This window comes from Anguilla anguilla, chromosome 9, assembly GCF_013347855.1.
Source record: "Anguilla anguilla isolate fAngAng1 chromosome 9, fAngAng1.pri, whole genome shotgun sequence".
NCBI classification, from domain to species: Eukaryota; Metazoa; Chordata; class Actinopteri; order Anguilliformes; family Anguillidae; genus Anguilla; species Anguilla anguilla.
Window position 1 is genome coordinate 46,090,892 of NC_049209.1, and position 27,977 is coordinate 46,118,868.

Consider the following 27,977-nt stretch of genomic DNA (forward strand, 5'->3'; position numbering starts at 1 on the left):
TACAGCAATTTCAGAGGAATTCCAGCCTTATTGGCCAACCTGTTGAGTTATAAGCATTTAAACATATTTGGTTTCTATGGCACCCCCTATGGGCAAACATGCACCAAAACATGCATACTTCTTTGGAATCATAGACTGTACTTATGTACCAAATATGTGAGGAACGGACATGGCGTTCATGAGTAACAGCTGTTTAAGTAAAACATGGCCACACCCATGATCATTGATGGCATGTGGTGGCCATAATGTTTTGAAAAGTCAACATTTTTTGATAATTATTGAGGTCAGACTCCAGAGATTCTTTCAAGTGTAATTTGGTGATGATAAGTCAAATGGCCCCAACAATCCAAGTGCACTTCAGGAAATTGGTGCCCCATGCCCTCTTTTTTCCCCTAAATCCATCATTTCTAATACTGGGATTTACGCCCCCCCCCCAAAAAAAAAGAAAAAAAAGCTAAAAGTACCACGACTCTTTTTTAATTACTTTTATACTGAAGCAATATTAAATATATCCCTGCTTGTTTTGCTCCATTAAAAAATGTATGTACAAGTACAGGTTTCTGGGTATAAAAGGTAAATGTTATGAGGAAAGGCTTAAGATACTTGGACTTTTCAAGCTTAGTAAAAGGAGACTTAGGGGAGATTTGATTGAGGCGTTTAAATTTATTAAAGGGATTAACAATGTGAACTACAGGAAATTATTCAAGCTGAGTTCGGCTAGTAGAACGAGGGGGCGTAAATGGAAACTGGCAAAGGGTAAATTTCACACAGACATTAGGAAATATTGACACAGAGAGTGGTCAATGTGTGGAATAGCTTGCCTGGACATGTAGTGGAGGCAGAAACACTGGGGGTATTCTATGTTAGATGGTTATGTTAGATGTTTTTGCATCATCCATCTTGACACATTGCAAAATGTGCCTAGTTTGTCACGAATAACCAATGGCTTGAAGGCGTAAAAACAACGTTTATAAATCTTTATTTTGTGTTAGCTGCACAGCTGTTAGGAAACAGCCTGTTTTTCAAAGCTGTCCTTATTTTTGTCAGCCTGACTCCATACATGATCGGATTAAGAAGTTGAGGACACGCCAAAAGATACACCGTCAAAGCGTTACGAGTGAATTGGGGAACATGCGTCATGTCAAATCGGTTTTGGACAACTTCAAAGGCACCAGAAACGGCAAAGTTCACAAGTAATATTACTTGGGGAACGCATGTATTTAAAGCTTTGACCTGGGCTTCCTTGGGAGATTTAAAACAGACTCTTAGAATCTTTGCATAGGAATATAAAATGGGGATCAAAGGGACAGCTACACTCAGAAATGTACCAAAAAGCCCATAAATATTGTTTACAGTTGTGTCTATGCAAGACAGTTTTACCACAGAATAATTGTCACAGCACACTTTATGGATGATATTCCCACACAATGGTAACCGTAGTTGAATGGACAGAGTTACTGTAAATCTGATAAATGAAAAAACCCAGATAAATACAACTAATGAGTATACTTTGCAATAACTCATTCTACTGCTGTAATGCAGTGGATGACAGATGGCCAAATACCTGTCATAAGCCATAACCGCAAAATTACACAACTCGATTAATCCATATGTGTGCAAGCAAAAAACCTGCAGAACACAAAAAGCTCTGGAAATTTTATGAGTGTCTGATAAGGTATGCAATAATAGCATGGGAAACAGGGCAGTGCTTCCATACAATTCATTGATAAATAAATTGCCTATGAACACATACATGGGTTCATGTAGGCTCCTATCCACAAATATCAACGAAATAAGGGTAATGTTTGCAAAAATAATTGTGAGATTCAGAAGAAGCACAAAGCTGAAATAAAAATATTTCATTTTTCCAAGATCCCCATAGGCTGCCAAAATGAAGAAGGTGACCTCAGATGAGTTCTCCATGGTCTTCAGTGTTGAAACACAGTCAGTTCTGTGTGAGGGAAGCATACAGTTTGTACAATTTAAATAAAACAGAATGAAATGGTATGTGTGTGTGTTCTTGTGTGTGTGTGCGCATGTGTGTGGGTGAGTGCAAGTCTATATAACTTACTATATAACTTGAAAGAAGAAAATGTTGTTCACAAGCACCATTTTCATACCATTTCAGTGGTTTTCATGAAATTATTTTCAGGGGTCTAGCAAGAAGTTCCATAGAAGTTCATCTGATTGGCTTATTTACTTACGCACCCCAGTTTCACCCCATTTTAGAACATATGGTTTGGTGCTAGGTTGTACATCTGTGCACCGGACATCAGGTTGTGTAATTGTTTGTGCTTTGAGCTGAGCGTCCGCGGCCTTTGGACTTTACCTTAGCAAAGACAATCTCATGTCATTGGACATAATACTAGTCTGAAACTCAGAGGCCTGGGACTTGGGTCCACCTGTTATGGATTCCGGATGGTCTTGAGACTTACTGCAACTTACGTCTATACTCAGATGTTGCCTGAGTTGCCTCGCACAGAAGTTTTAAGACTTGAACCTGCCGCAGAACTCAGATTGTTAGGTCTTCTAGCAGACCAGTGTTTTTTTGTCACCAAGATGCTGTTTTACATACTGCAGTGTCCAGGATGCTGTTGCACTTCAGAACAAATGCGCTGGCTCTCCTGGGTCCCTTCGCAGCTAAGCTGGGATCACAGTTTCTTGATGGTGCAGCAGCATTCTGAATTCAAAAGAGATTATTAGACATGGTGCAAATAACAATGATTTGCTGCATCTAAGCATTGATACTGTTGGTTGACAGCCTGCAAAGTAAAGGACGATGGGCATGCACATGCACAACATTAAGCAAGCCTAAATCAATGCAACATTAAAAAAATCTAATTCCTAACACAACACAAAACAGCTTAGCACGGTTAATTGTTCTGATAAAAAAAGCTGGTAATTCTGTACAAAAATGACTGTGACTACCAAGAGAGTGTTAAGCAAATCTCTTCAAATGTTTAGTTGGGCTTCCCTTAAATACCATCCTGGGAGAACCTCCCACTTTCCACACAATTCACTTTTGCCCAAATAATGTTTTATCAGAATGACACTGTAATGTAACGCCTTGTACCACCCAAATACACCCCTACAACAGGGGTAGTATAGCTGTGTGGTAGCAATGGTGCCAATTACAAATATCATATCCGGCAACACAATAATGCATTCTCTCCGAATGTTTTCTCCTCCCGAATTTGGCCAATATTATTTGGATTATTAGTACCCTTAACACTAGAGAGGCCAGAGCAATGCTATGGAGCTTTGGGGACTAAAATTTATCCAATGCCTAAATGCTATATCCTCCTCCTTCTACAAATATTTCCTAAATATTTGGGTGTTAAATAACTGCGTTTTTAAAAAAGACGACTCAGTAAAGAAATACAGGCAGACTGTGACATTTTCTTCACAAAGCACCCCACCTGACGATAGACAACAGATACTTTTACCCAGGTGTGAATGTGTCCCTGTCTACACCGCCCACTATTCAGAAATTAAACAAATATGAATTTCAATTAAACGCTATCTAAACTCATTTTGCATGTACAACAACACAAAATTTGACTGCAATCGTGCGTTGATGTTGATAAAACCTTTAGTGTTGGGATGAATAATTGTGGACGCAGTAGTTATAGAAATGACTTCGTAGAGATAATGCCACCACATATTTTCCGGTTTTCACTGAAACTGAGACCGAAACCTTCCACTAAACTGAGTAGTGCAGCTACATATTCACTGTGCGAAATATAACCGATTTGTGTGTGCGTGTGGTCCCAGCTAACCACCAAAGCTATGCGTTCTCAGTGGATTTGATAAGAGGAGAGGGCATAGGCTAGGTAAAGGCATTCTCTAAGCCGAAGAGAGAGAGAAATGTGGTGAATGACTGAAGAAATAACTTTTTAAAAAGATTGCGCTTTGGGCCGTCTGGGTAGTGTAGAGGCACTCGCCTACCACCGCAGAGACAAGGGGTTCAAACCCCGGCAGCGATACTTCTGGCTTGGTCAGACGTTCCTACGAAAACAATTGCCAGTGTTCGCAGGTGGGAAGCCGGTGAGGGTATGAGTCTTGATCGTTGCATTAGCGACTCTTACTGGTTGGTTGGGGCGCCTGTTCAGCGGGGAGGGGATCTGGGGGAGATAGTGTGAACCTCCAAGCGTGTTATGCTCCCCCAGTGAAACTCCTCGCCGTCAGGTGAAAAGAAGTGGTTGGTGACTCTACAAGTATTGGAGGAGGCACGTGGTAGTCTATACCCTCCCCAGACTGACAGAGGATAGCGCATCGACCAGGACTGTGTGATACACACGGGGAAATGGTATATTGACTAAATTGGGGAGAAAATGGCAACAACAAAAAAAAAGATTGCACTTCGTATTTCTTTGACAACTTTTCTACTTTGTGTTTTGTTATGCACATTTTAGCGCTTTTCTCAGTGTTCCTGTAATAAACTGTGCCTCGACGCATAGCCCCTTAGCCTATATAACAAAATCACTATAATTTCGTAATCTTTATGAAATTAGTTCGCTGCTGAAATCGTGGCTGGAGCCGAAATGCTGGAGCACTGGGTCATGTGACTTTAAAATACCTGCCTCAGCACTACGGTGCCCCCATCCACACAGTGGGGTCTGCTAGTGTGCTGAGTTTGGTGTGGAAGAACGTGGCCCGCTTACACAGAGCCCTGACCTCAGCCCCATTGAACACCTTTGGGATGCATCGGAACGCCGACTTCGAGCCAGTCCTTATCGCCCAGCATCAGTGCCCAACCTCACTAATGCTTTTTGTGGCTGAATGGAAGCGAATCCCTGCTGTTATAGCAGCAAAGGGGGGGACCAACTCCATATTAATGCCCATGGTTTTGGAATGCAATGTTCAACAAACACATATGGTTGTGATGTTTTGGTGTCCACATACGTTTGGCCATATAGTCTATGTTGAGGAAAATCGACCCCAATCTAAAGAACCTACATTACAAAATGTGGGGGAAAAATTTTCTATGCCATGGAAAATTGATCTCAATCCCAAAAACCTCCCTTACCATACATGGGCCATTTTTATATGCCATTGAAAATTGACCCCAATTCCTGTATTACAATATGTGAGTCATTTTTCCTCAAGGGGATCACTTTTCTACAGTGAACTAATCTAGGCTATAGAAAATAATCCAAGAGGTGTGCTCTGAAGTCCATGAGTTTGGAAAACAGGAAATATTTCACCTTACAATGTTAATTAGTTCATTTAAGAGCATGCATCATATGGGAAAATGTTGGAAAAATTGACAAAATTGTCCAATTGTAATTCAATGATCCAAAAGGCCTTAATTCTGGTTAGGAAGCAGAAAGTGGGCAGGTCCTTGAGGTGCTGGCTATTGGCCAACAGCGCTGGTTAATATGCAGGAATACCCTGCCTGACCACCTGGCGTTTTTTTCTCTCATTCCCTTAATGCTGTAAATTAATGCATTATTGCCATGCGATGAGTTGTCTCAAACACCATACTGTATGTCAAAAATTCCTATATATTTTAAATGTTTTCATAACTTTTCTTCTCCCGACAGTGAACATAAAATTGCACAAGATCAAAAAAATTCCTACAACCTAAATAAAGTATCTTCACAAGAATGCAGTACCTAGTGCATGGGTCATTTGTATTAACCTACCACTTTTATTATTTATCCTGGTGCTCTATCTATGGTTAAACTGAAAAACTATATGACTTGCAAACCTAGATAATGTGTATACTGGCTTTTGTATGTAGGAAATCATGGGTCATATAAAAGGGTCATATTTCCAAGCTTTTTGACATTATCACTCTTACTGTCACTGAGCATGTGAATTTCTTTACCTGGTATTGCAGTTCAGGTGCAGTCATTTCAGTCAGTTAATAACATTTCATACATTACCACAACCTGGCCCAAAAATCATGCTCAGGGCACCACGTAGCCTTGTCTAAGGCGTTTGATGTGAAGATGTGTTTAGGGGCACATGTCACGTAGGTCACCAGCTTGTCGTGCTGGCAAAACTGCGGATCGTCATGGCGGTTGTTTGCCTCGATGCATGAGGCGATCAGGGACAGGCCTATGATGAGCCCCCTGAGGCAAGTGCTGCCTTATGCTGCAGATGAGACTTCCTTGTCATCTGCAGATGGCCTTTGACGAGGCCTGGGGTACAGGGGAAGTTCTCCAGGGGGAGTAGCCCTCCCCAGTCACAGGACCGCTCATGTCTGCCCTGAGCAGGGCAGGTCCCTCGACACGGGGCCCAGCCGCATGGAAGTCCAGCAGCAAAAAAAAAAAAAACCCAGACGTCCGCAAAACAACTATTCCTCTGAGATGTGACTTGTGCTTCCTCACCGACATCGAACACTAGATCGAGTAATTTAGAATGTTTTAAAACTTTAAAGTGAACTCTTTTGCCTATATTTTCATAACCTTTCTTCTCCTAAGGCTGAACATTGCACACAATCAGTGCCCCCCCCTTCTTTCTTACTTTACTCACATTAGAATGAGTATGCTTTCGCTGTCGAAATCAAGAGACTGATTTTGATGATTATCAGCATTTTATTCACATCTTCAGTGGCTCTCAGAGAACACACTGACACGTATAGTGTTATGTAAGAGAAGATGAACATATGTTGAATGCACACTACGACTCAATGGCGTCAGGGCCATTGTAAGCTGCTCTTGTTCTTGTTCCTCCCTTGGTTCCTGTGATTTATTCTTGAAACTAGAAGACCGCATCCTTTTAAAATAATTTTTATTTTAGATTTACTTGGAGTTGTTACTGATGGATTACTAAGTAAAGAAAGAACGGCACTCACAAAATGTTCAATTCAACATTTGTGAATGTTAACCATTCATGCATTTAACATTTACGAAGGCAATGGCCATTCTTTAATTTTGCGGCCTTCTTCCACCACTGTCCTGCGCTCTCTTTAAAAGCTGATTTTATGTGTTTTGCTATAGTTTGCAAACAGGATGGTGACCTGTATAGATATGCTACATATCATAAAACGTGTGCTAAAAATAAAAACAAACTAAGGGGCTACTCTAGGAAGGTACTAGGTACCATACTATTTTAGCTTTCTGCATGGTCCCGCATGAACACACACACACACACACACACGCACACGCACACACACACACACACACACACTGAAATGTCACAATATAATGATGACAGTTTTTGTTCTGTTGATTATTTTTTATTTTGTGAATGTCTGGATCTTAATAGATGTTTATAAGATGATGCCGATATTTGAAGATAGTTATCTCTAGGCCCTGATGCTGAATGCATTAGCCTTGCACAATGCACTGTACCTATTGAGAAATGATGCTTAAACTTCTGCAATGCACATTCAGTCATGGAGCTTAGAAAATATTAAATGCAAACAGTGCCGTCTTCTGGTGAAACTGTCACCCAGTGCAGACATCATCAAAATGCAAACCTAAGAACCATAAAAGATTGATTAACAAAAATGAACAAAAAATGTTTAACAAGGTAGAACTGTCATTGCAAATTATATCTACTGTATATACAGTAAATAGAAATGAATGTTTTGCTGATTTATTGCCATCAGACAGTATTTGGTTGATAATATAGTCATAAAAATAAAATAAAAAGCCTGACCCCAGGAAAGGCTGTGACAGTAACTTCAAAAATTCATTTTTGTAATGTTACACGGCAGTGACAGTTGTAAGTTGTAAGCATATTAGCATATTGTTATGTGATGCCTTTGATGTTGCCAGTTCTGTGAGATGGCCGTTTGTTTCCCTGTTGCTATGGGAACAGTTCTCTGCCGTACATAATTTACAAAACATTGGCTGAGAAAAAAAGGTTTAATGCTTTTGTGAAACATATGGTTGAGAAAAGTATAACTGAAATGTAGATATTTATTAATCTAGCTGCTGTTGGACAATCAGTTATTCTGCATATCACAAATTGTCAAGAACAGATCTCTCATTCAGTGCTCTCCAGCATGAATTATGTAAAAAATTCTTGCAAATATAAAAAATTATATTCTTAGAGTAAATTAAAAAAATAAACAATCATGTAGCACAGAGATAATAACTGTAATTTCAAACACTTAAAATAACCGATACACTTATGCATACAAACAGCTTAATCGCCTTCATCATTTTGACATCTGTGGTTGCCTTCAATCCCAGAGAGTAAAACACAGACAAGATAACAACGTTTTATGAAAGGTCATTAGTCCACTGTATTTTTGTATCCCCTGGAAAGCAATTTAATGCCACGTTCTGATGGGACCAAGTAATCGGGAACAAACAAATGGAGCCCCCTGTGGACGCGCTTAGAGGACTGAACGGCCAAGTTAGGACGCTCGATTAGAGAGAGGTTTTAATGACCTCCCACTGGACAGCAGTGTGGCTGGGTGTGTAATTCAGTCACCTCCCTTATGCAATGTCTGCACAAAATGTGGTAAGCAAAGGTACCGCTGAGGTCACTAGAAGGTGATTCGAGCTAATGGCTTTGGTACACGGAAAGCAAGCAGCAGAAAATCAGAGGACAAAAAAAACACCTTTGTCTGGAATACCATCTCCCCCTACATTCTGATCTACTGAATATTTTTTTTTTTACATAGTTATGATCATCACGCTGCTATGGTGCCTTTCGAAGTTGCCCAAAATCAATCCCACTGAACTTAATTTTGAAATGATTTGTGGTCATATACTGTAATTGGAGGGCTGTTTCACCCTGAAACATCGCACCAGTACGAGTACTATTTCACACAACTTTTCTGCCATTACTTTGATTATGTAAATGGAAATGTTACGGTAGATTTTTTGTAATCACTCACCTAGTCCTGAATGGCCATCAGTGCTTATAAAGCCACTGACCCTTAAAATATACTACCTGTCAGGGAATATGAGCTCCTGTAACTTTCATCACTGTAGAAACAAGCTAGTATGTATTAATTAGCCAGTTGAAAAAAAATAAAAAATAAATAAAAGACTCATTTAACTTAACTGTGTGGAATCATTGCTGCATACACTCATAGAATATTGGTAAAACAGTAGCATAAACTATATCCACACCTAAATATCCTGCTTGGAAATGCACAGATAATGCGTTGCATGCATATATTTTTCCCAGAGTTAACCAATGATATCAGGAAGATATTTTAAGGCTGAGATGAGTGACGAAAAGTTAGCAATGGTAAATATGGGAACGAGAAAAGGGAAATAAAATAATGGTTATTCGTTATTCTGAATGAAACATGTCTTTTAATGAATTTTGACATGCTCACAGATACTAAATAACAGTGCAAGACGATCACTCCAAGGATCAACAGTTCATTGGAACCCAGGTAGCGGAAGTGTAGTATAATGGCTAAGGAGTTGGTCTTGTAACCTAAAGGTTGCAGGTTCGATTCCCCGGTAGGACACTCATTGTACCCTTAAGCAAGGTACTTAACCTGCATTGCTCCAGTGTATATCCAGCTGTATCATTGGATACAATGTAAGTTGCTCTGGATAAGAGCATCTGCTAAATGCCTGTAATGTCATGTTCGCATGTGCTACACACCTGTAGAACTGTAAGGCACTAATACTCTCCATATTTTCGCCCTTTCAAGAATAGTTTTTTGGAACGTTTTTAGAAAATTCAAAGTCAGAGCAAAGTCAGAACTCGTTGCTTTCAATTATCAGTAGTGATTGTCACATCAGAATTTACACGGTTCTAAACAACTGGGATGATTGCAGCTGTGTTGGACATTTAAAAAAAAAAGAAAATACATCTGACTTGCCTATGCCTAGGCTTGATTTTAAACAATCATAAAAAATAAGAACATTTTATTTAGTTCTTACATTTTGACCCTATTATACACCAGTATTGCTTTACACTGCTAATAACTATAATATTCAGTTAAGACCGATTCGGGTACAGAATTGTGTCCACAGTGTCACTAAAAACAACACTCCCTCCAGTACTCCCTAGCAGTACCACACAGCAAAATTTGGGAAAATTGCACACATCCCTTCACTGTAGTGTGATCGCAATCTGACAACATGGCCGCGTGGTATCAGCACACCTCTGTTGAAAATGAATGACTTCCAGATCCAAGTGTGTCACCTTTAAGGCCTGAAAAAGAGCCTTTATTACAGTGTAATGGTTGTTTGTGCTTGCGCGAGTATGCGCTAAAGTATGAGCACACTCTATCTTGGAAAAAAGTGTATTTGCAAAGAAGATTTTAAGATTTCAATAGTAGACCTAGAATAAAGTAATTTCAGATAAGAAGGCGAGAAGACACTGTCAAATCCTTAGAACTTTACAGGATCTACACTGACTAAACAACTTTACAAAAAAAAGAAAGAAAAAAAAACAGTAGACTATGCTAATGACTTATTCCACATCACCTGTCGTCATGGTCATGTGCTCAGAACCACTAAAGACTTGTGGTGCCCATGTGTTATAAAGTCATCGAGAAAGGGCTTGGATGCAAGCGCAGTGGTCATGCTTCAGAGCTTCAGAGACGTCCACAACATCACAAAACAGGAGCAATCAGGTTATCCTCTCTTCTTGTCTTTGTTTGTAAATTGGAATGGTTTTTCGTTCTTCCTATCAATATATATTAACTTCAATTTTATCTGATTTTAACTGCCCTTTTCCTCTTTCAGAGATAGCTTAAAACCTCAAGGAAAGGAAATTAATCTATTTATGTTTTAAAAAATAGATTGTTTATGTAATATATCTAGTTAGTTATCAAAACTGTCATAATGTTTGCAAATCCTTTTACTAAGAAATTGGGATGTGTGGACATCTTCCAGTCTGTCAGCTGATATCAAATTACTGCATCTGTAATTTTATCTACTGCTTTACCATTGAGAAACTGTGATTATCATTTATGCCAGATTTCACAGTATCCCTGTCCAATAATTGCTTTGTGTTTACTATTAAACATTGTGCGGTTCACAGTTTTAATAGCTGCTTTTATTGAGTAACCAGGGTGACGGTGTTACTTTTTAACTCTTTGCAAATCTCTCAAAATAATATAATTATTAAATTAATCTAAAAATTAGTTTTCACTATTAAAATTGCTGTACCTTTAAATGATTGTTGAAACCTTCTGTGACCTATGTCTTTTGCATAGTGCTTGCTTCCAAATTCAAAACAATTTCTAAATGTTGGTATTTTAAATGTATTATGATAGCCAGCCAGTCAATTCTAACACTAATTCTGGTGTAAATTGCTCAGGCCAGACTGATGAACCAAAGAGGAACCTAAGGGGGAACTATGAAGTGAAATCACTGTCTAGATATGGATATATGCAAAAAAACAAACAAACAAAAAAAAAAAAACACTTAAATGGATGGTAATGATATTGCATATAGCACACAAAAATGAAAGGCATACCCATATACAGATAGGTGGTTAGCGTTTACAGCATTTGATGTATGATTACAGTAACCTATTGCTAGGGTTTTCAGCACACAAAGCATAAAAGCACAAGCATTTGCCCTCTTTTCTCCTCAGCATTTCTGAAGCGAGAAGGCTACAAAGCCATGGACAAGACATCAGTGACGTCGTTCGTAATGCTTCCGTACATTCAGCTGGAAGAGTCGAGACTCATAAACTTCTTCGTGTTCCTCTTGTTGTACGTCCTGATCCTCGCTGTCAGTCTGGTTCTCATTGCGTCATTTATGTCAACCGGACGTTACACGAACCCATGTACTTTCACGTGTGTAACCTGGCAGCCAACGGAATATTCGGCAGCACTGGTTTGTTGCCTGCGTTTTGACTCTCTTGATGTCCCAGACTCATGAAATATCTCTTTCTTTCTGCGTGACCCAGGTTTTCTGTTTGCACTCGTACGCCACCGTCGAATTTACCATTTTGGCCGTGATGGGCTATGACAGGTACGTGGCCATCTGCTGCCCGCTGCATTATCACAGCGTCATGTCCGTTTCAAGGATCAGTAAGCTGATTGCGTTTTCCTGGATCTACCCTTGCGCTTTTTTCCTCATGTACCTCTCGCTGACCCTGCGGCTGACGTTTTGCGGGAGGTTCATAGAGAAAGTGTACTGCGTCAACTTTGAACTGGCGAAGGTAGCCTGCTCCGGCAGGTCCCTGATTAACATCGTCGGGCTGGCGTCGATAATCGTGTTCATTCTGCCCCAGCTGTTCATGATAATGTTTTCCTACGCGCAGATACTGCGAATATGTGTTCAGTCGTCCAAAGAATCACAGCTCAAAGCGCTTCAGACGTGGCCCACACTTGCTGTCTGTTGTAATCTATTCTGTAGGGTCCTTTTTTGAGATAATTCAAAGCCGGTTCAACATGAGCATGTGCCCTCTGGAACACGAATCTTCATGTCGCTTTATTTCATATTATTTCCACCCCTGTTAAACCGGTCATTTACGGTCTGACCCTTCAGTCCATCCGAAGTCGTCTTTTCAGGACGTGCAGGACAAAATGCTAGCACCAACTCCAAAACAGGTCATAGAGAAGTAGATATATCACACTTCACAGAAAGATATATTGTAGTACATACCCTTCAGAAACATTTTTCTTTTGTACTGTAGGATCTATGTGTACATCCTCAAAACTGGTGACATAAAAGAACCTGGAATGAATGACCATGGGATTAGTTGAAATTTTGTGTGTGTGTTATAAAGCCCTATGTGTGTTTGGATGTCATGTAATAAGCATGTAAGGGTTTTGTATTTCATTTTTACAAGTCTTGTAGGTTTAACTTTGACATAACTGTAACATTTCTGTTGCTTGTTTAATGTGGTCTATCATTATTGGGGTGGTCTTGTTAGTTTAACCTTGTTAAATCTATAATAGGGTAGTTGACAAATTGTAAAACATGACTGCACTCGTGTAAAAGTAAACTAAATTAAAGCATTTAAATGAGTGTGTTCTTTACTTAATACCAAGGAGGGATAATATGGAGGATCATAAGTTCCATATAGTATGTTGCTGCTATTTATGTTGTGCATGTTCAAAGTGAATACATTTTTATTACATCTACGCATATATAACCGTGTCTGAAGCAGTAACATACTGCTTCAACATTTATGCAGAATTAACGTAGTATGCATAACGATTCCTCCCCACTGAAAGCTAGATTTAATTGCCCATTCATAGAGATTGATGCCATGATTTGTAAAAACCACAAATACAAATATTAAGAACAAGGTGATGTAGTGTGTGTGTACATATATATACAGTATATATATATATATATGTATATATATGCACTACATTGCCTAAAGTATGTAGACACCTGACATGAAACATCTCATCCAAAATTATGGGCTTTAATATGGAGTTGGTTCGCCCTGCTGCTATAACAACCTCCACTCTTCAGGGAAAACTTTATACTAGATGTTGGAGCATTCCTGCATGGATTTGCGTCCATTCAGCCAGAAGAGCATTAGTCAGGTCGGGCACTGATTGGGTGCTCAGGCTGGCTCGCAGTTGGCTTTCCAATTGATCTCTGTCAGTCAAGTACTTCCACACTGTTCTCGACAAAACCATTTCTTCATGGACCTCGCTGTGTGCCCTGGGGCACCTTCTGCTTCAAACAGAAAATGGCCTTTCCCAAAAAGTTGGAAGCACAGTATCGTCCTGAATATCATTGCATTACGATTTGCCTTCGCTGGAACTAAGGGCCTAGCCCAAATCACGAAAAAACAGCCACACCAAGGGATGTGCAGATACTTTTGTTTCAATGTTACTTTTGGTCATATAGTGTATATTGTGATGCAGGGCTGGGGTGACCACCATATCATGTGATTAACAGACAAAAGTGGGTAATTGACTTGTTGCTTATTAAATACTTGAACTGAAAATAACAGAAAACCTTTTATATAATAAGTAACGATGTCACGGCAGACACCAGATAGGCACACCGACAGCAGCAGCAGCCATTGTCCTTTTGACTCTGTCCAAAGTGACAATCACTCAATTTGTGATAAATGTGTCAGTCCCAGTAAAGCGAGGGTGGCTAAAAGAGACCGACTAGGTCAGTGTAAATCACCAAAAACTTACAGCACATCGGGTTGGCCTATTCTGAGCTGCACTCCATCGTCAGGGGCGTGCACCTTAGATAATAGCTAAGCTACCATTAGCTAGTAAGGCCCAGGGCCTCAGTTTTCCCATCCTGACTGTATGACAACAAAACAACGCAATCATTCTGTGAGACGCTCAGTGGCTTCAGATATATAAGCCTAACTCTTTTTTCTATCCATATTTCATACAGCTTTAGTGCCTATTTTACTTTTTTTACACTAGACCAAAGGTATTAGGCTACTTGTGATTTTAAAAAACTTAAGGTCGATAAGATTTCACTCAATATTTAGTCACGTGATTTGTAATCTGTCCAACAAAAATTAACAAAACTGAAATAATATTTTTAAAAAGCCAGATTTTAGACAAAAAGCATGAGGAATTATCTGTGTGACTTCTAGAAATCTTTCCAATGTTGCACAAAAAAAGATTGCTTCTCTTATCAGAAGTCTCCAAAGAACTGAGTAATTAATACATGACAAATAATAACAGGCCTGGTTGATGTTGGAGGCGCCTGGTTTATGCATCTGGTTATTTGGTTAAGAAGAAAGGACAAAGCTTAGTTTAATATTATAATCCAGACTCCAGGGTTAGAAAGTTCAGACATTCATGTGCCAGGTGCCTCCTAGGTGTGACTGATGTAGGGAAACATCTTAGATGAGGGTTTGGTAACAATAGACCAGGAGTGCTGGAGATATTTATGTTATTTGCTTCTTCTAAATGCCCAACTATATTTTTGTACATTAATAAACTAAATGGATGCAGAGAACGATATGCTTGAGGTACTCTATGTTTGACAATAAATGCTAAGAGAATTCAACTTTCAATGTTGCTTTTAATGTTACACAAAAATATTTCCAGGACAACTAATTACTTTCAATTTTACAAGGCAATTTTCTTATTTGCTCCCTTCAGAGTTAATTTCATCATTTGCGATGTGATTGGAGTGTGGCCCAAGCATGTGATCTGGCCAAATATGGAAATCCATTCCAAGATAAATAGAAGATTGAAATAATGTAGAGGCCCTTGGTCCAGGCAGCATTCACAGTTGAAGCAACAGTATCTGAAGGGTAAGAAATACAAATTTCATATTGAGCTTTAGTGTTTAGTGTAGTTTAATGATCCTGCATGTTGTGCCAGATTTGTCAATGATCCAATAAACAGTGATCTTCACTTGCTTTCTCCTTGCATAATTTCAGTAATTGAGATTATGCAAGGAGTAATGAGTGGCATGAGTTTATATTGTGAGTAAGTACAACTCTTTTTTTGTATTCTGTAGGGAGCCAAGGAAGAGAATGGAAAATAGATCTGTGGTAAAATCAATCAGATTGACTGGCTTTTACGAAATGGAAGACCTGAAATACCTATATTTTTTCACTTTCTTTTTTTGTACATCACCATTCTTACCATGAACTTTGTCTTATTGGTGTGATTTATGTTGAAAAAGCTCTACATGAACCGATGTACTTATTTTTGTGTAATTTGGCATTTAATGGATTATTTGGGAGCACTGCTTTGTTACCGCCCCTCTTGGCTGCTTTGATGTCAAAAACTCACGAGGTATCGCTATCTTGCTGTCAAGCACAGATCTATTGCTTGCACACATATGCAATAACTGAATTTACTATTTTAGCAGTGATGGGCTATGACAGGTATGTTGCTATTTGTCACCCCCTGCAGTACCACAGCATCATGTCTGTTTCCAAAGTGTGTAAGTGTATTGCTTTCTCTTGGCTTTTTCCATTTATTGCATTTGCTATGTTTTTTGCTCTAACTTTGCGACTCATATTTTGTGAAAACGTAATAGACAAAGTGTACTGTATTAACTATTCTCTTGTCAAGCTCTCCTGTGAAGACACATCCATTGTGAACATTATTGGATTGTTATCAGTTGTCGTGTATACCTTTCCTCAGATCGCAATGATAATTTACTCATACATACACATTCTAAAGGTCTGTTTACACTCCTCCAAGGAATCACAAATCAAGCACTGAGAACATGCAGCCCCCACTTAACTGCGCTGTTAAACTATTCTGTGGGGTGCTTCTTTGAAATATGTCAAAATAGATTCAAGATGGATTATGTGCCTTATGAAACCCGTACATTCATGTCCCTGTACTTTCTGATATTTCCTCCCCTGCTAAACCCTGCAATCTATGGGATCAGCATTCAAGCCATACGAGTTCGGATTTATAAAGTGTTCCGCTGTACAGTTCTGGTAACGCCTAATACACAGCAGGTAGCAGTGAAATGATTCTCTGACTCGCCATTGTTTTCAGCATCACGTTCAAAGCTGGAGGAAGGTCCCAGCTGAACTTTTTTGAGAAACCCTTGTCTCACGTTGCTTCAAACTGGAACATCGTATTGTGGGTATATGGGTTGGCCCCTGTTTTCAACACACCAATAACATTTATCAATTGCCTTTGCCGGCTTAAGCAATGATGTCCATTGTTGATTTTCTATGTGATCATACCCTGAGCACATTTTGTGTGATGAACATTTTCTGTGTAGGGAAGTTTGTAGGGCAGCAAGATTAAGTTCAGAGACTGCATAGTCAGTGGTTTTGCATTTGAGTCTTTTCAGGCAATGTCTAATGACCTGTATGTTTAGTCACTTAAAAAGGTTGTGCCTTTCTGACTCTTTCCGAGGTCTTCCCAGCATCTAATACACAAAGGGATCCCACTGTTGTCTGTAGCAGTGTGCCTATCTGATCAACCACCATGGTGTGTACAATTTACACATTTTCTTCTCCCCTGACATTTTAGCACTACACCTCCCTTCTCCAGAGCCACTGTTCCAGAATTTCCAAGCAGACACCCTCTACAATTTAGCATGCCAAATAAAAGCTGGGGACACATTCAAATTTAATTCTTCAATCACTTTGAAGCACTGCTTATCTCACAACAGACTCATGTTGATGTGTTTGACTGCAGTGTGTGTGCTTTTGTATTTGTTTTATTTATTTTATTTTTTGTTCTTCTTTATATTCATTCTCCAAGGATGGCATCTAAATGTTTGTCTTGTGTATTTTGTAATGATACCCTAAAAATGAGGTTGTACATCTGTCCTGAAATATATAAACACTCTGCAAAAGATTCCAAAGGATGTACACTCAGAAAAGCATACAGTACACATAGAAAACATGTAGATTAAACCAGCTGCTTAGGAAGAACGTGAGCCAGTGAGATCACATGATCCTTCATTAGGTCACAGTGATGCAGTGGCAATCAAAGGTAACAATGCAAGCAGAAATATCAACAATGCAGTGGGAAAAATGGGTTTGATATATGTGACAATTTATGGGTGGCAGTATAGTGTAATGGGCAACAAGTAACCTAAAGGTTTGATTTCCAAGTATGACACTGCTGTTGTACCCTTGAGCAAGGGACTTAAACTGAATTGCTTCAGTATATGTCCAGCTATATAAATGAATACTATGTAAAATAAAAATAAATTAATATAAAGCTATGTAGGTTTCTCTGAATAAGCGTGTTTACTAAAGGCCAGAAATGTGATGAGTGATTGCTGGAAAAATTGCACAGAAAGGTCCAAACATGTAAGTGCTGTAAGTACCAGGAGACAATGCTAAACAGTTTTACGAACAATGGACACAACACTCAATTGTTTCATTCGTCTTATTGAATTATTGTAATCCCATAGTGATTGAACCTGACATAAGAAATGTGATTTAGATTCTCGTTTCAAGAGAGCAATGTCTTGTCATATCATATTTTCATTTCACGGAAATGCATCACTTACTAATCTTTTTTTTTTTACCACTTGGCTTATCAATGCAAAACATATATTGTGCAACTTATGTTTGCCTGGCGACAGCAAGCACCTTCTACCTTGGATGACATGGGCTTGTATAGATGGACATTATATCAAATAAAAAAATAAATAAAAAGCTGTCTAAATTGCTCTGGATAAGCGTGTTTACTAAATGCCAATTATTTGATGAGTGAATGCAGAAAAAAGGGAAGGAAAATATGTAAGTGCTCTCAGTGCTTGGAGACAATGCTAAATTCTAATGAGCAATGGACAGAAGACTCAATTGCTTAATGTCTTACTGAATTATGATAATCCCATAGTGAATGGGCCTGAGATAAGAAATGTGATTCAGCCAAGGTCCGAGCATTGACCCTAGGTGCCCACCGCATATGATATTAACTCTTTGAGAGGCAGATTCACCAACAGACACAACATAATCACAGTAATAAAATCAACGTTATCAAATACGACTGAAAACAGTTTCAGGGCCATGCCAGAAAGACCAACCCACTTATCCAGTCTGTCAATTAAGATATTATTACCAACTGTATCAAAGGCGGAGTACCAAAATGCAAAGTTTTTTAGCATCAAAAGAGAATAAATAAGGGTATAAATCAAGTGTGCTTCTGAGAGTAAATTCTCAGTACATCCTATTAGAAAACCTGAATAGGGCCCAGGTGGCCTATTACCAGGCAGATTTGTAAGTTTGGGGGGCTTTGGGCTAAGTGCTGGTGCTAATCACTAGCTCTGAGACGCACCTTGCAGGCAGAGGCGTAGGACCACATGTGTGGGTCATGGGAATGGATAAACATGCAGGCACAGATGTTGAATCAAAAGCCTGCAGCCCAGCTTCTGTCCTATTGATGTATCAGGTTCTGACCACACTAAGACTAGCAGCTAAGTTGTTTGAGAGGAAAATAGCACAGTTCCTGTGGTCTCTCTTCAGTAGGCCAGGCTTTCTCCATAAATCAGACCAATTATCAACAAACTGTATACTAAATGAGCACTATTTTGACAGCCAGTTATTTAGCAACTATTATTTAGCCTACTGTAGGCCTCATCACTCAAAGAAACTGGAAACAGTCCAGAGCATATTAATTCCTGACACTCTTTTTAACCACAGCACAAACCAATACAAAGTTATTTTTTGTAACCTCCGATTGCCAAAATCAGACGACGTTGGTGCTGATGAGTATTTCCGTTTACTTTTTATTTAACTTTGATCTTACACTTAAAATCTAGTACTTATATTCTCCATGAACAGTTTGGCGTGAAGGTATCGCTTCATAGTTAAGGGTTACATTTGACTGAATCCTAGCGTTTGTGTCCCTTCAGAGTTAATTTCATAATTTGCGATGTTATTGGAGTGTGGCCCAAGCATGTGATCAGGCCAAATATGGAAATCCATTCCAAGATAAATAGAAGGTTGAGATAATGTAGAGGGCCCTTGGTCCAAGAAGCCCTTCTCAGTTAAAGCAACAGTATCTGAAAGGTGAGAAACAAATAATTTGAAATTGAGTTTAATTGTTATGCAGTGTTTAATATCCTGCTCTCTTTAGTTTAATGATCCTACATGTTGTGCCAGACTTGTCAATGATCCAATAATCACTGATTCTTCACTTGCTTTCTCCTTGCACAAAGTCAGCAATTGATGCAAGCAAATGACTGTTACGAGTTTATACTGTGTGAAGTTACAACCATTCTTGTGTACTGTGTTCTGCAGAAAGCCAAGGCAGAGAATGGAGAACGCATCGATGGTGAAATCAATCAGATTGACTGCCTTTTACGGAATGGAAGACCTGAAACACCTTTATTTCATCACTTTCTTTTTTTTGTACATCATAATTCTTGCCATGAACATTGTTCTGATTGGTGTGATTTGTGTTGACAGAGCTCTGCATGAGCCGATGTATGTATTTTTATGCAACCTGGCGTTTAATGGATTATACGGGAGCACTGCTTTGTTACCGCCCTTCTTGGGTACTTTGGTCTCAGAAACCTACGAAGTGTCTCTGTCCTGCTGCCAGGCTCAGATCTATTGCATACAAACATATGCAATAACTGAATTGACTATTTTAGCAGTGATGGGCTATGACAGGTATGTTGCTATATGTCACCGTCTGCAGTACCACAGCATCATGTCTGTTTCAAAGGTGTGTAAGTGCATTGTGGTCTCCTGGCTTTATCCACTTCTTGGCTTTACTATAGTTTTTGGCTTAACGTTGCGACTCATATTTTGCAAAAACGTAATAGACAAGGTGTACTGTATCAATTATTCCCTCATCAAGCTCTCCTGTGAAGACGCATCCATTGTGAACATTTCTGGACTGGTGTCAGTTATTGCTTACACTGTTCCGCAGATCGCAATGATAATTTACTCTTACACACAGATTCTAAAGGTCTGTTTACACTCCTCCAAAGAATCACAAATCAAAGCACTGAGAACATGTAGCCCCCACTTAGCGGCAGTGTTAATCTATTCTATTGGACTATTTTTTGAAGTATGTCAAAATAGATTAAACATGGGTAATGTGCCTTACGGAACCCGTCTATTCATGTCCCTGTACTATCTGATATTTCCTCCCTTGCTAAACCCTGCAATCTATGGGATCAGCATTAAAGCCATACGAGTTCGGATTTATAAAGTGTTCCGCTGTAAAATTCTGGTAACACCTAAAACACAGCAGGTAGCAGTGAAATAATTCTCTAACTCCTCATTGTTTTGAGTGTCATGTTCAAAGCTGGAGGGCTGGAGACCCATGTCTCATGTTGCTTCAAGCTGGAACATCGTATTGTGGGTATATGGGTTGGCTGCTGTTTTCAACACACCAGTAATGATGTATTTAGCAATAGTCTTTGTCAGTTTATGCAATGATGTCCATTGTTGTTTTGCTATGTTGATCACACCCTGAGCACATTCTCTGTGTAGGGAACTTGTAGGCCAACACATACTCATCCCAACTTGTCAAATATTGCAGCCTGGGCAAGGGCTCTTCTCGTCACTATTCGACATGTTGGATAGATTTCGGCGTCTTCAGTTGACGAGTTGGGGGATGGGGATGGGGGGAAAAATGTATTCAAATTTAAGGCTACTACAGACTGGAGCGATTCACCACCTACTCTGAAATCACATAATGCATGTAAAAAGCCTCTTGTCACTTACCTTACAACAGACGCATGTAGATGTCTTTGGTTGTGGTATTGGTATGTGTGCTTTTGCGTTTATTTCTTTTATTTTTTTGTTTTTCTTAATATTAAATCTTGTCATGTCCAAGAACAATATAGAAATGTTTTTTTCTTGTGTATTTTGTCATGATGCCTTCAAAATGAAGTTATATATCTATCCTGAAATGATTTCAACAGATATACACTCAGGAAAGCATGCACATTTAGATTAAACTGGGTACTTAGCAAGAACATGAGCTGGTAAGATCACACAATCCTTCATTAGGTCACAGTGATGCAGTGGCAATCAAAATCACAAATGTTAACACTACAGAGGGAAAAGCTTTGAGTTACGTGACAATTAATTGGTGGCAGCGTGTATAATGTGCAGGGAACTGGACATTTAACCTAAAGGTTTCAGGTTTGATTCCCAGAAATGACATTGCTGTTGTACCCTTGAGCAAGGTACTTAACCTGAATTGCTTCAGTGTATATCCAGCTGTATAAATGGATACTATGTAAAATAAAAATAAATTAATGAAAAGCTATGTAGGATGCTCTGAATAAGCGTGTTTACTGAAGGCCAGCAATGTGATGAGCAATTGCTGTAAAATCGCACAGAAAGGAAAACATGTAAGTGCTCTAAGTACTAGGAGACAGTGCTAAACTCTTTCACAAGCAATGGACACACGACTCAATTGTTTAATTCGTCTTATTGAATCATTGTAATCCCATAGCGATTGAACCTGACACAAGAAATGTGATTTAGATTCTCATTTCAAGAAAGCAATGTCTTGTCAAGTGTCATATCATATTTTTGTTTCACGGAAATGCATCGCTTACTAATTGCCATCTTTTTTGACCACTTGGCATACCAACCAAGAACATACATTGTGCAATTATTCTTTCAGAATGCACTTATGCCAGTGCTGTATGGCTGTGGTTACTTCTTATGGTTGCCTGGCGACAGCAAGCACCTTCTACCTTGGATGACATGGGCTTGTATTTACCACAGATGCGCCACCAGTTTCCGGTTACCCTTTCCCTCGTCTCATTCTCAGCTGATACGGCACCAGCGAGTTATGCTTCCTCTCAGTCTCTAAAACCTCCTCATCCATACATTTGGGTTCAAACATGCCACCCTCAGCATTAGTTGAAAAATTAATTAAAAATTGGATTGGTCAGCTAGTCTCTGTCAACTGTCAACTTTGTTTACAAAGATGATGCTATGGGCTGTTGCCAAGAAACTGCTGGCATGATCCGCTGTCGTGCAATCGGGAGTAGCAACTCGGTCGACCAGTTCCCGGATGTCCATTCCTTTTACATGAAGCAGAATTTGTCGGGCAGCTGGGCAACTGAGCTAAAACGTTTCCAGAGAAAAGTTTATCTTTTCATGGGCATTGCTCCGCAGAAGCCAGTCAAGGTTCCACGATTCCTATTTTTCCAACCGATGCGACGCGGGTTCACCCATTGCAATTGAGGAGCAGCGTGTATCCCAGGACTGTCGCATCTCCCTCCCAGGGGTGTCACGCTGGCGTGCGACGGTGACGTCTACGGGCTGCAGACCTCGAATGCAAAGGATTTGCAGCCAAGTACTAGACAGGATGACTTTATTCCATGACTATGTTCATTTGTCCAATTACTTTTGGTCCCCTTAAATGGGGAGGACTATGTTTCAAAAGGGCTGTGATTCCTACAAAGATCATGCGATGTGGATGTAATTACCCTGAAATTAATGTATATATGAATAATTAAAAAGCAAAAATGTATATATGTTAGTTAAAAAAAACAAAAAAACTTTTTCTCGGTGGATTTCATCAAAGTTCATTTTTATGTTTCAATGTAATGAATAACTCAGTGGCTGGTTACTTAGATAGGGTTTCTCAAACTTGGTTTATTGCTGAATTATTTAAAAAATAAAAAACCCTAAAATGTTTTACTATTTTTCCACATAAATTACCCATAAAATAGAAATGACACAATATATCAGAAAAGCTCATAAATTCCCAGCTATTTGGTGAAGAAACACATTAAGCATGTTACAGAACTCAAATCATGCGATGTGGATGTAATTACCCTGAAATTAAAGCTGACAGTCAGGGCTATAACATCATTTTCATTCTTTTATTTTACCTTCATTGTGCTGGAGTACAGAACCAAAACAATAAAAGTGGCACTGTTCCAATGCTTTTGCATTTAACTGTATATAGTGCATTACTCACACTCCAAGTGCTTTACAGTGATGAAGGGGAAACTCTCCTCGGTCACCACTAATGTTTGACACCCACCTGGGTGGTGCACGGCAGCCATGTTTGTGTCAGAATGCTCACCACACATCAACTGAGTTGGAGTGGGGGAGAATGGTTTTTGGCCACTTAAACTGGGAGACGATTAGGTTGCTTAAAATTGATGTCACGTAAGTCTGGTACAGTATGCCTGACCGAACAGTCCCTGGATTTAAATTTTGCCACACCGTGTTTCCAAAGAACTGGCAGGACAGTCCTTTAAAAACCACACACACTGTACTTGGAATCCCAGAATTAAAAAAATGCAGATACCAAGGGAAGGGCTAATGATTCCAATATTCAATTGGAAGAATCATAACCAGACTGCTTTCATACTCTCTGCCATCAGATTGGTTCTTGCAAATATTTCTACATTTAATTTGTCTATGCAAAAAAAAAAAAAATCCTCTTGGTAAACATCACCAGGATGCGTGCAGCGTGGGTTGGATTATAGCAAAACCACGTGAACAGGAATAACTTTGGGAATTCAACATTCATTAAAGCCTTGGATAACACACAGGGCTTCAGTTGAGACAGGGCTTCTGAACAGAAACTTGCAGCAGCAACATTTGAAAGGGAGACACCAGCAGTGTGGTACTGTATTAACAGCTTTCTACTCTATATAATGCAATATAAATGTAGCTTATCTGTATATGAGCTGTATATTACTATGGACTGTGGGCTGTACAGTACATGGCTATTACCCGACAGAGCTTTATTGTAATGGGTGCCACCTGGGGTTAATTTGGAGACGTTTAGCTAATGTTTGCAGCACTTTTTTGCCTATAGGGTGTACCATAGACAAAGGCTTGTGGGAAGGTTCATCAAAGGGGTGCAGTGCTCCTTGGGTAGGTGCAGGTGGCACAGCTGTGATGTAAGAGGAATAATGGGCAATTCTAAATTGGGGAAAAAAGGAGGTGAATTAAAAAAAAAAAAATTATTTATTTTTATTTTTTAAGTGCTGAACATCCTGCAAAAGTTAATTATTCCCAAAAGGCATGTGAAAAGTATATTTCTATACCAGCATGTTTTTTGTAAACGATTAAGGGAAGATACCAATAGGGAGATACCAATAGGGAAAAAAATTCTTTCCTTCAAACAAAATGACATTTTATATTTGAATGTGGATGCAGATGCAAGTATTTTTGTATTATGACTTTTAGGAACATATTCATATGAATAATTTAAAAGCAAAAATGTATATATTAGTTAAAAACTAAAAAAAAAAAACTTTTTTCTTGGTGGATTTAATCAAAGTTCATTTTTATGTTATAACTCAGTGGCTGGTTACTTAGATAGGGTTTCTCAAACTTGTGGTTTATTGCTGAATTATTTAAAAAATAAAAAAACCCTAAAATGTTTTAGATTCTTACTATTTTTCCACATAAATTACCCCATAAAATATAAATGACACAATATATCAGAAAAGCTCATAAATTCCCAGCTATTTGGTGAAGAAACACGTTAAGCATGTTACATTTATTAGCTATATCTATAAGTTAATTTAAAAAAATAAAATAAATGTTTGTACAGGAAATATGTAATTTAGAGAAAATGGTCATTATAATTTTTTTTTAATGAGAAAAAAATGAATGAGTGTGATATTCATTAATTTATTTTCTGTAAATACAATTTGAAATATCTACAGTAGTTTTATAAGCTAAATATAATAATGTCTCAAAACTGAACTAGCCACGATCGCTCTTTTTACAGTACCTGTGATGTCACCCCTTAAAACTGTCAAATTTGAGAACGTCACTACAATTTGTGAATGAAATGCATATATATGAAAACTGGGGTTAAGGTAATTCATACTGACATTGAAAGGAATGCCGTGGTGTATGTATAATTTCACAACTTCTTTGCGCAGGAGAATCAGTAAAGAATGGAAAATGCATCCTCGGTGACATCAGTGATACTGACTGCCTTTTATGAAATGGAAGACCTGAAATACTTCTACTTTGCTATTTTCCTTCTTGTGTACTTTGCCATCATTGCTGAAAATGTCATTCTTATTGTGGTCATTTATGTTCATAGAGCTCTGCATGAACCGATGTATGTCTTTGTCTGTAATTTGGCGCTTAATGAATTGTATGGGAGCACGGCTTTGCTGCCCCCCATTATGAGTAACTTAGTGTCAGAAACTCATGAAGTATCTCTGCCATGCTGTCAAGCACAGACCTATTGCTTGCACACATATGCAATAACTGAATTTACCATTTTAGCAGTGATGGGCTACGACAGGTACGTTGCCATATGTCACCCCCTGCAGTATCACAGCATCATGTCTGTCTCAAATGTTTATAAGTGTGTTGTATTATCCTGGCTACTTCCCATTATTGCATTCGGAATGTTTTTTGTTCAAACTCTGAACTTGATAGTTTGTGGGAAAATAATGGAGAGGGTCTATTGCTCCAACTATTCCCTGGTTAAGCTCTCCTGCACAGATACAACCATTTCAAACATCCTTGGATTGTTTTCACTCTTTGTGTACACTCTTCCACAGATTATTATTATACTTTACTCATACGTGCATATTCTTAGGGTCTGCTTTCACTCTAAAGAATCACGAATGAAAGCACTGAAAACGTGTAGTCCACACCTGTTGGCCATCTTGAACTATTCTATCGGCTGTTTCTTTGAAATGAGCCAAAGCAGGCTGAACATGAGTCATGTGCACTACGGAGCTCGTATTTTCATGTCCCTGTACTTTCTGATCTTTCCTCCCATACTAAATCCTGCCATGTATGGGATGAGCATTCAAGCCGTGAGAGTTCGGATTTTTAAACTGGTCAAAATCGAAAAAAGCGAAAATAGCTCCAGTTTCACATGAGGTAAAGATCTAATCACTATTGAGCCCTCCACATTTTAAACTTTATTTTAAAAACAAGTTGCTATTTCATTTTTGTATTTACATTCGTTTTGTTTGCATTGCAAGCTGCTCTGGACTAGAATGTATATTAAATTATGCTGCTGTAATATTTTGAATTTCAGGATATTTAGGAACACTTTAACTTCATGATTTATTTAATTTTATGGTTTTGCATATTACTTTTAGACATTAGAGGATAAGAATTGACTGTTTGGCTATTGTCAATTGTTGCTTGTTATGGATTTTTTTTTATTTAGAATGTTTTTATCATTGATTTTAACATTGTATAGTACTGGATGAACTGAACCTTTTCGATCATTACGAATTATGTGGCCCATGGATGGTTTTGACCCTACAAGACTGCATAGAACATTTATGCCAGCGGCAGGTTCTGAGAGTGTTCCTGTTGTGCTTCAGATGTGGAGCGGTGGATTATCAATGACAGAAAATAAAAACATTTTTAAAAACGAATGCAAGTTGCTTGGAATCTAAAAGTGAGGTTTAACTTTTAAATTATTTTTACGACATACCCAATGCATTTTACAGTACGAGAATCTAGAAAAATCTGTTCTTGTGAGTGCTTAATAAATTAGTCCATTACTTCGTTGGTTGAACCTTATACTCTCGATAACATATAACAGACCTCCAGCTACAAACTACAAAGTTGTCATTCAATGACGGGTATAGATATGGAAGCAAAAGGCTCAGTTCACTATACGCTAATTGCAAATTGCAGCTGGTCATGAAACCATTTATGTACAAAAATACAATTTTGGCAAAGAACACAAATACAGCAAGACACCATACAGCACATCAGATTCCTAACAGTTGAAGAGTGGAAAGTGAATCAGCACAGAACAGGGGAATTTGATCTCTTATGTAATGGAGAGGCCTTCCTGGTGACATTTTTTACTGGCCCAGTCGCTGTATAGAGAGACCAGACAACAGGCTGCTTTCATACATCTGATTGGTTCACACGAGTGTTTATTTCCAGCCCGTGCTAATAAACCCTCCCGGTGTCTGTCATCAGGAGGCAACATGATTGGAATATCAAAAACCACATGAACAGGTGGACTCTGGGAATTAAAATCAACATGAATTAAAGCTTCGGCCAATGAGAAGGCTGTCAGTTGAAACAGCACAGTTGAAAGAGCGCTTCTCAACCGTAACTTTTCGAAACAAGATTTGAAAAGAGAGCATACAACAGTGCGGTAGAGTATTAATATGAATTTTGCATGTGTTAAATTATTTTAATGTCTGAAATGAATGTAATATATGTTACAGTACATGGCCTACTAAATTTATTTTGTGATTTGTGCGCATTGGAAATACGTAACTGTTTTCAAATGAAATTGGCTTTGGTTATATTCTGTGTATATTTTTAATGTTCCCACCTTGACTCAGTTGGATTGAAATTCTCAGTGGTTTTTCTAGTGTCCATATATTGATCTCATTATTGCAGTCAAGATACAATATGTTGTGTACTTGAAGTACAAATCTTTTGAATCACAATATATTATATATATATATATATATATATATATATATATACTGTATATATATTCTATAATGTATATATATATAATATACTGTATTATATATATATATATATATATATATATACCGTATATATATATATATATATATATATATATATATGCAGTGCCCTCCATAATGTGAAATCATACAAATTAGAAATTGTGGAGGCCAAATTAATAAAACTGACTTTGTCCCAAACATTATGGAGGGCACTGCATATATATATATATATATATAATATATACAGTATACATATATAATATATATATATATATATATATATATATATATACTGTATATATATATATATATATATATTGT

At 38.4% G+C, this 27,977-nt stretch overlaps 3 protein-coding genes and 1 pseudogene across 3 annotated transcripts; 3 read left to right on the forward strand and 1 right to left on the reverse strand.

Moving 5' to 3' along the window:
- Positions 1-854: 854 nt before the first annotated feature.
- LOC118236720 (olfactory receptor 142-like) lies at positions 855-2,646 on the reverse strand. The gene is made up of 2 exons (XM_035435302.1): positions 2,576-2,646; positions 855-1,951 (listed from the first exon to the last, which is right to left on the reverse strand). Exon 2 carries the CDS (start codon positions 1,921-1,923, stop codon positions 979-981), a length of 945 nt encoding a protein of 314 aa, XP_035291193.1. The 5' UTR covers positions 1,924-1,951; positions 2,576-2,646; the 3' UTR covers positions 855-978.
- A 12,412-nt stretch (positions 2,647-15,058) lies between these two features.
- Positions 15,059-17,911, forward strand: LOC118236366 (annotated as a pseudogene).
- A 1,638-nt stretch (positions 17,912-19,549) lies between these two features.
- Positions 19,550-20,962, forward strand: LOC118236715 (olfactory receptor 52Z1-like). The gene has a single exon (XM_035435294.1). It carries the CDS (start codon positions 19,550-19,552, stop codon positions 20,495-20,497), a length of 948 nt encoding a protein of 315 aa, XP_035291185.1. The 3' UTR covers positions 20,498-20,962.
- Positions 20,963-23,788: 2,826 nt separating this feature from the next.
- LOC118236320 (olfactory receptor 142-like) lies at positions 23,789-27,502 on the forward strand. Its single transcript, XM_035434587.1, has 2 exons — positions 23,789-23,839; positions 25,116-27,502. Exon 2 carries the CDS (start codon positions 25,131-25,133, stop codon positions 26,076-26,078), a length of 948 nt encoding a protein of 315 aa, XP_035290478.1. The 5' UTR covers positions 23,789-23,839; positions 25,116-25,130; the 3' UTR covers positions 26,079-27,502.
- The last annotated feature ends 475 nt before the right edge of the window (positions 27,503-27,977 follow it).

What these genes read in the sequence shown, in the direction of transcription:
- LOC118236720 (XM_035435302.1), bottom strand. Translation starts at nt 1,923, where the DNA reads ATGGAGAACTCATCTGAGGTCACCTTCTTCATTTTGGCAGCCTATGGG.
- LOC118236715 (XM_035435294.1), top strand. Translation starts at nt 19,550, where the DNA reads ATGGTGAAATCAATCAGATTGACTGCCTTTTACGGAATGGAAGACCTG.
- LOC118236320 (XM_035434587.1), top strand. Translation starts at nt 25,131, where the DNA reads ATGGAAAATGCATCCTCGGTGACATCAGTGATACTGACTGCCTTTTAT.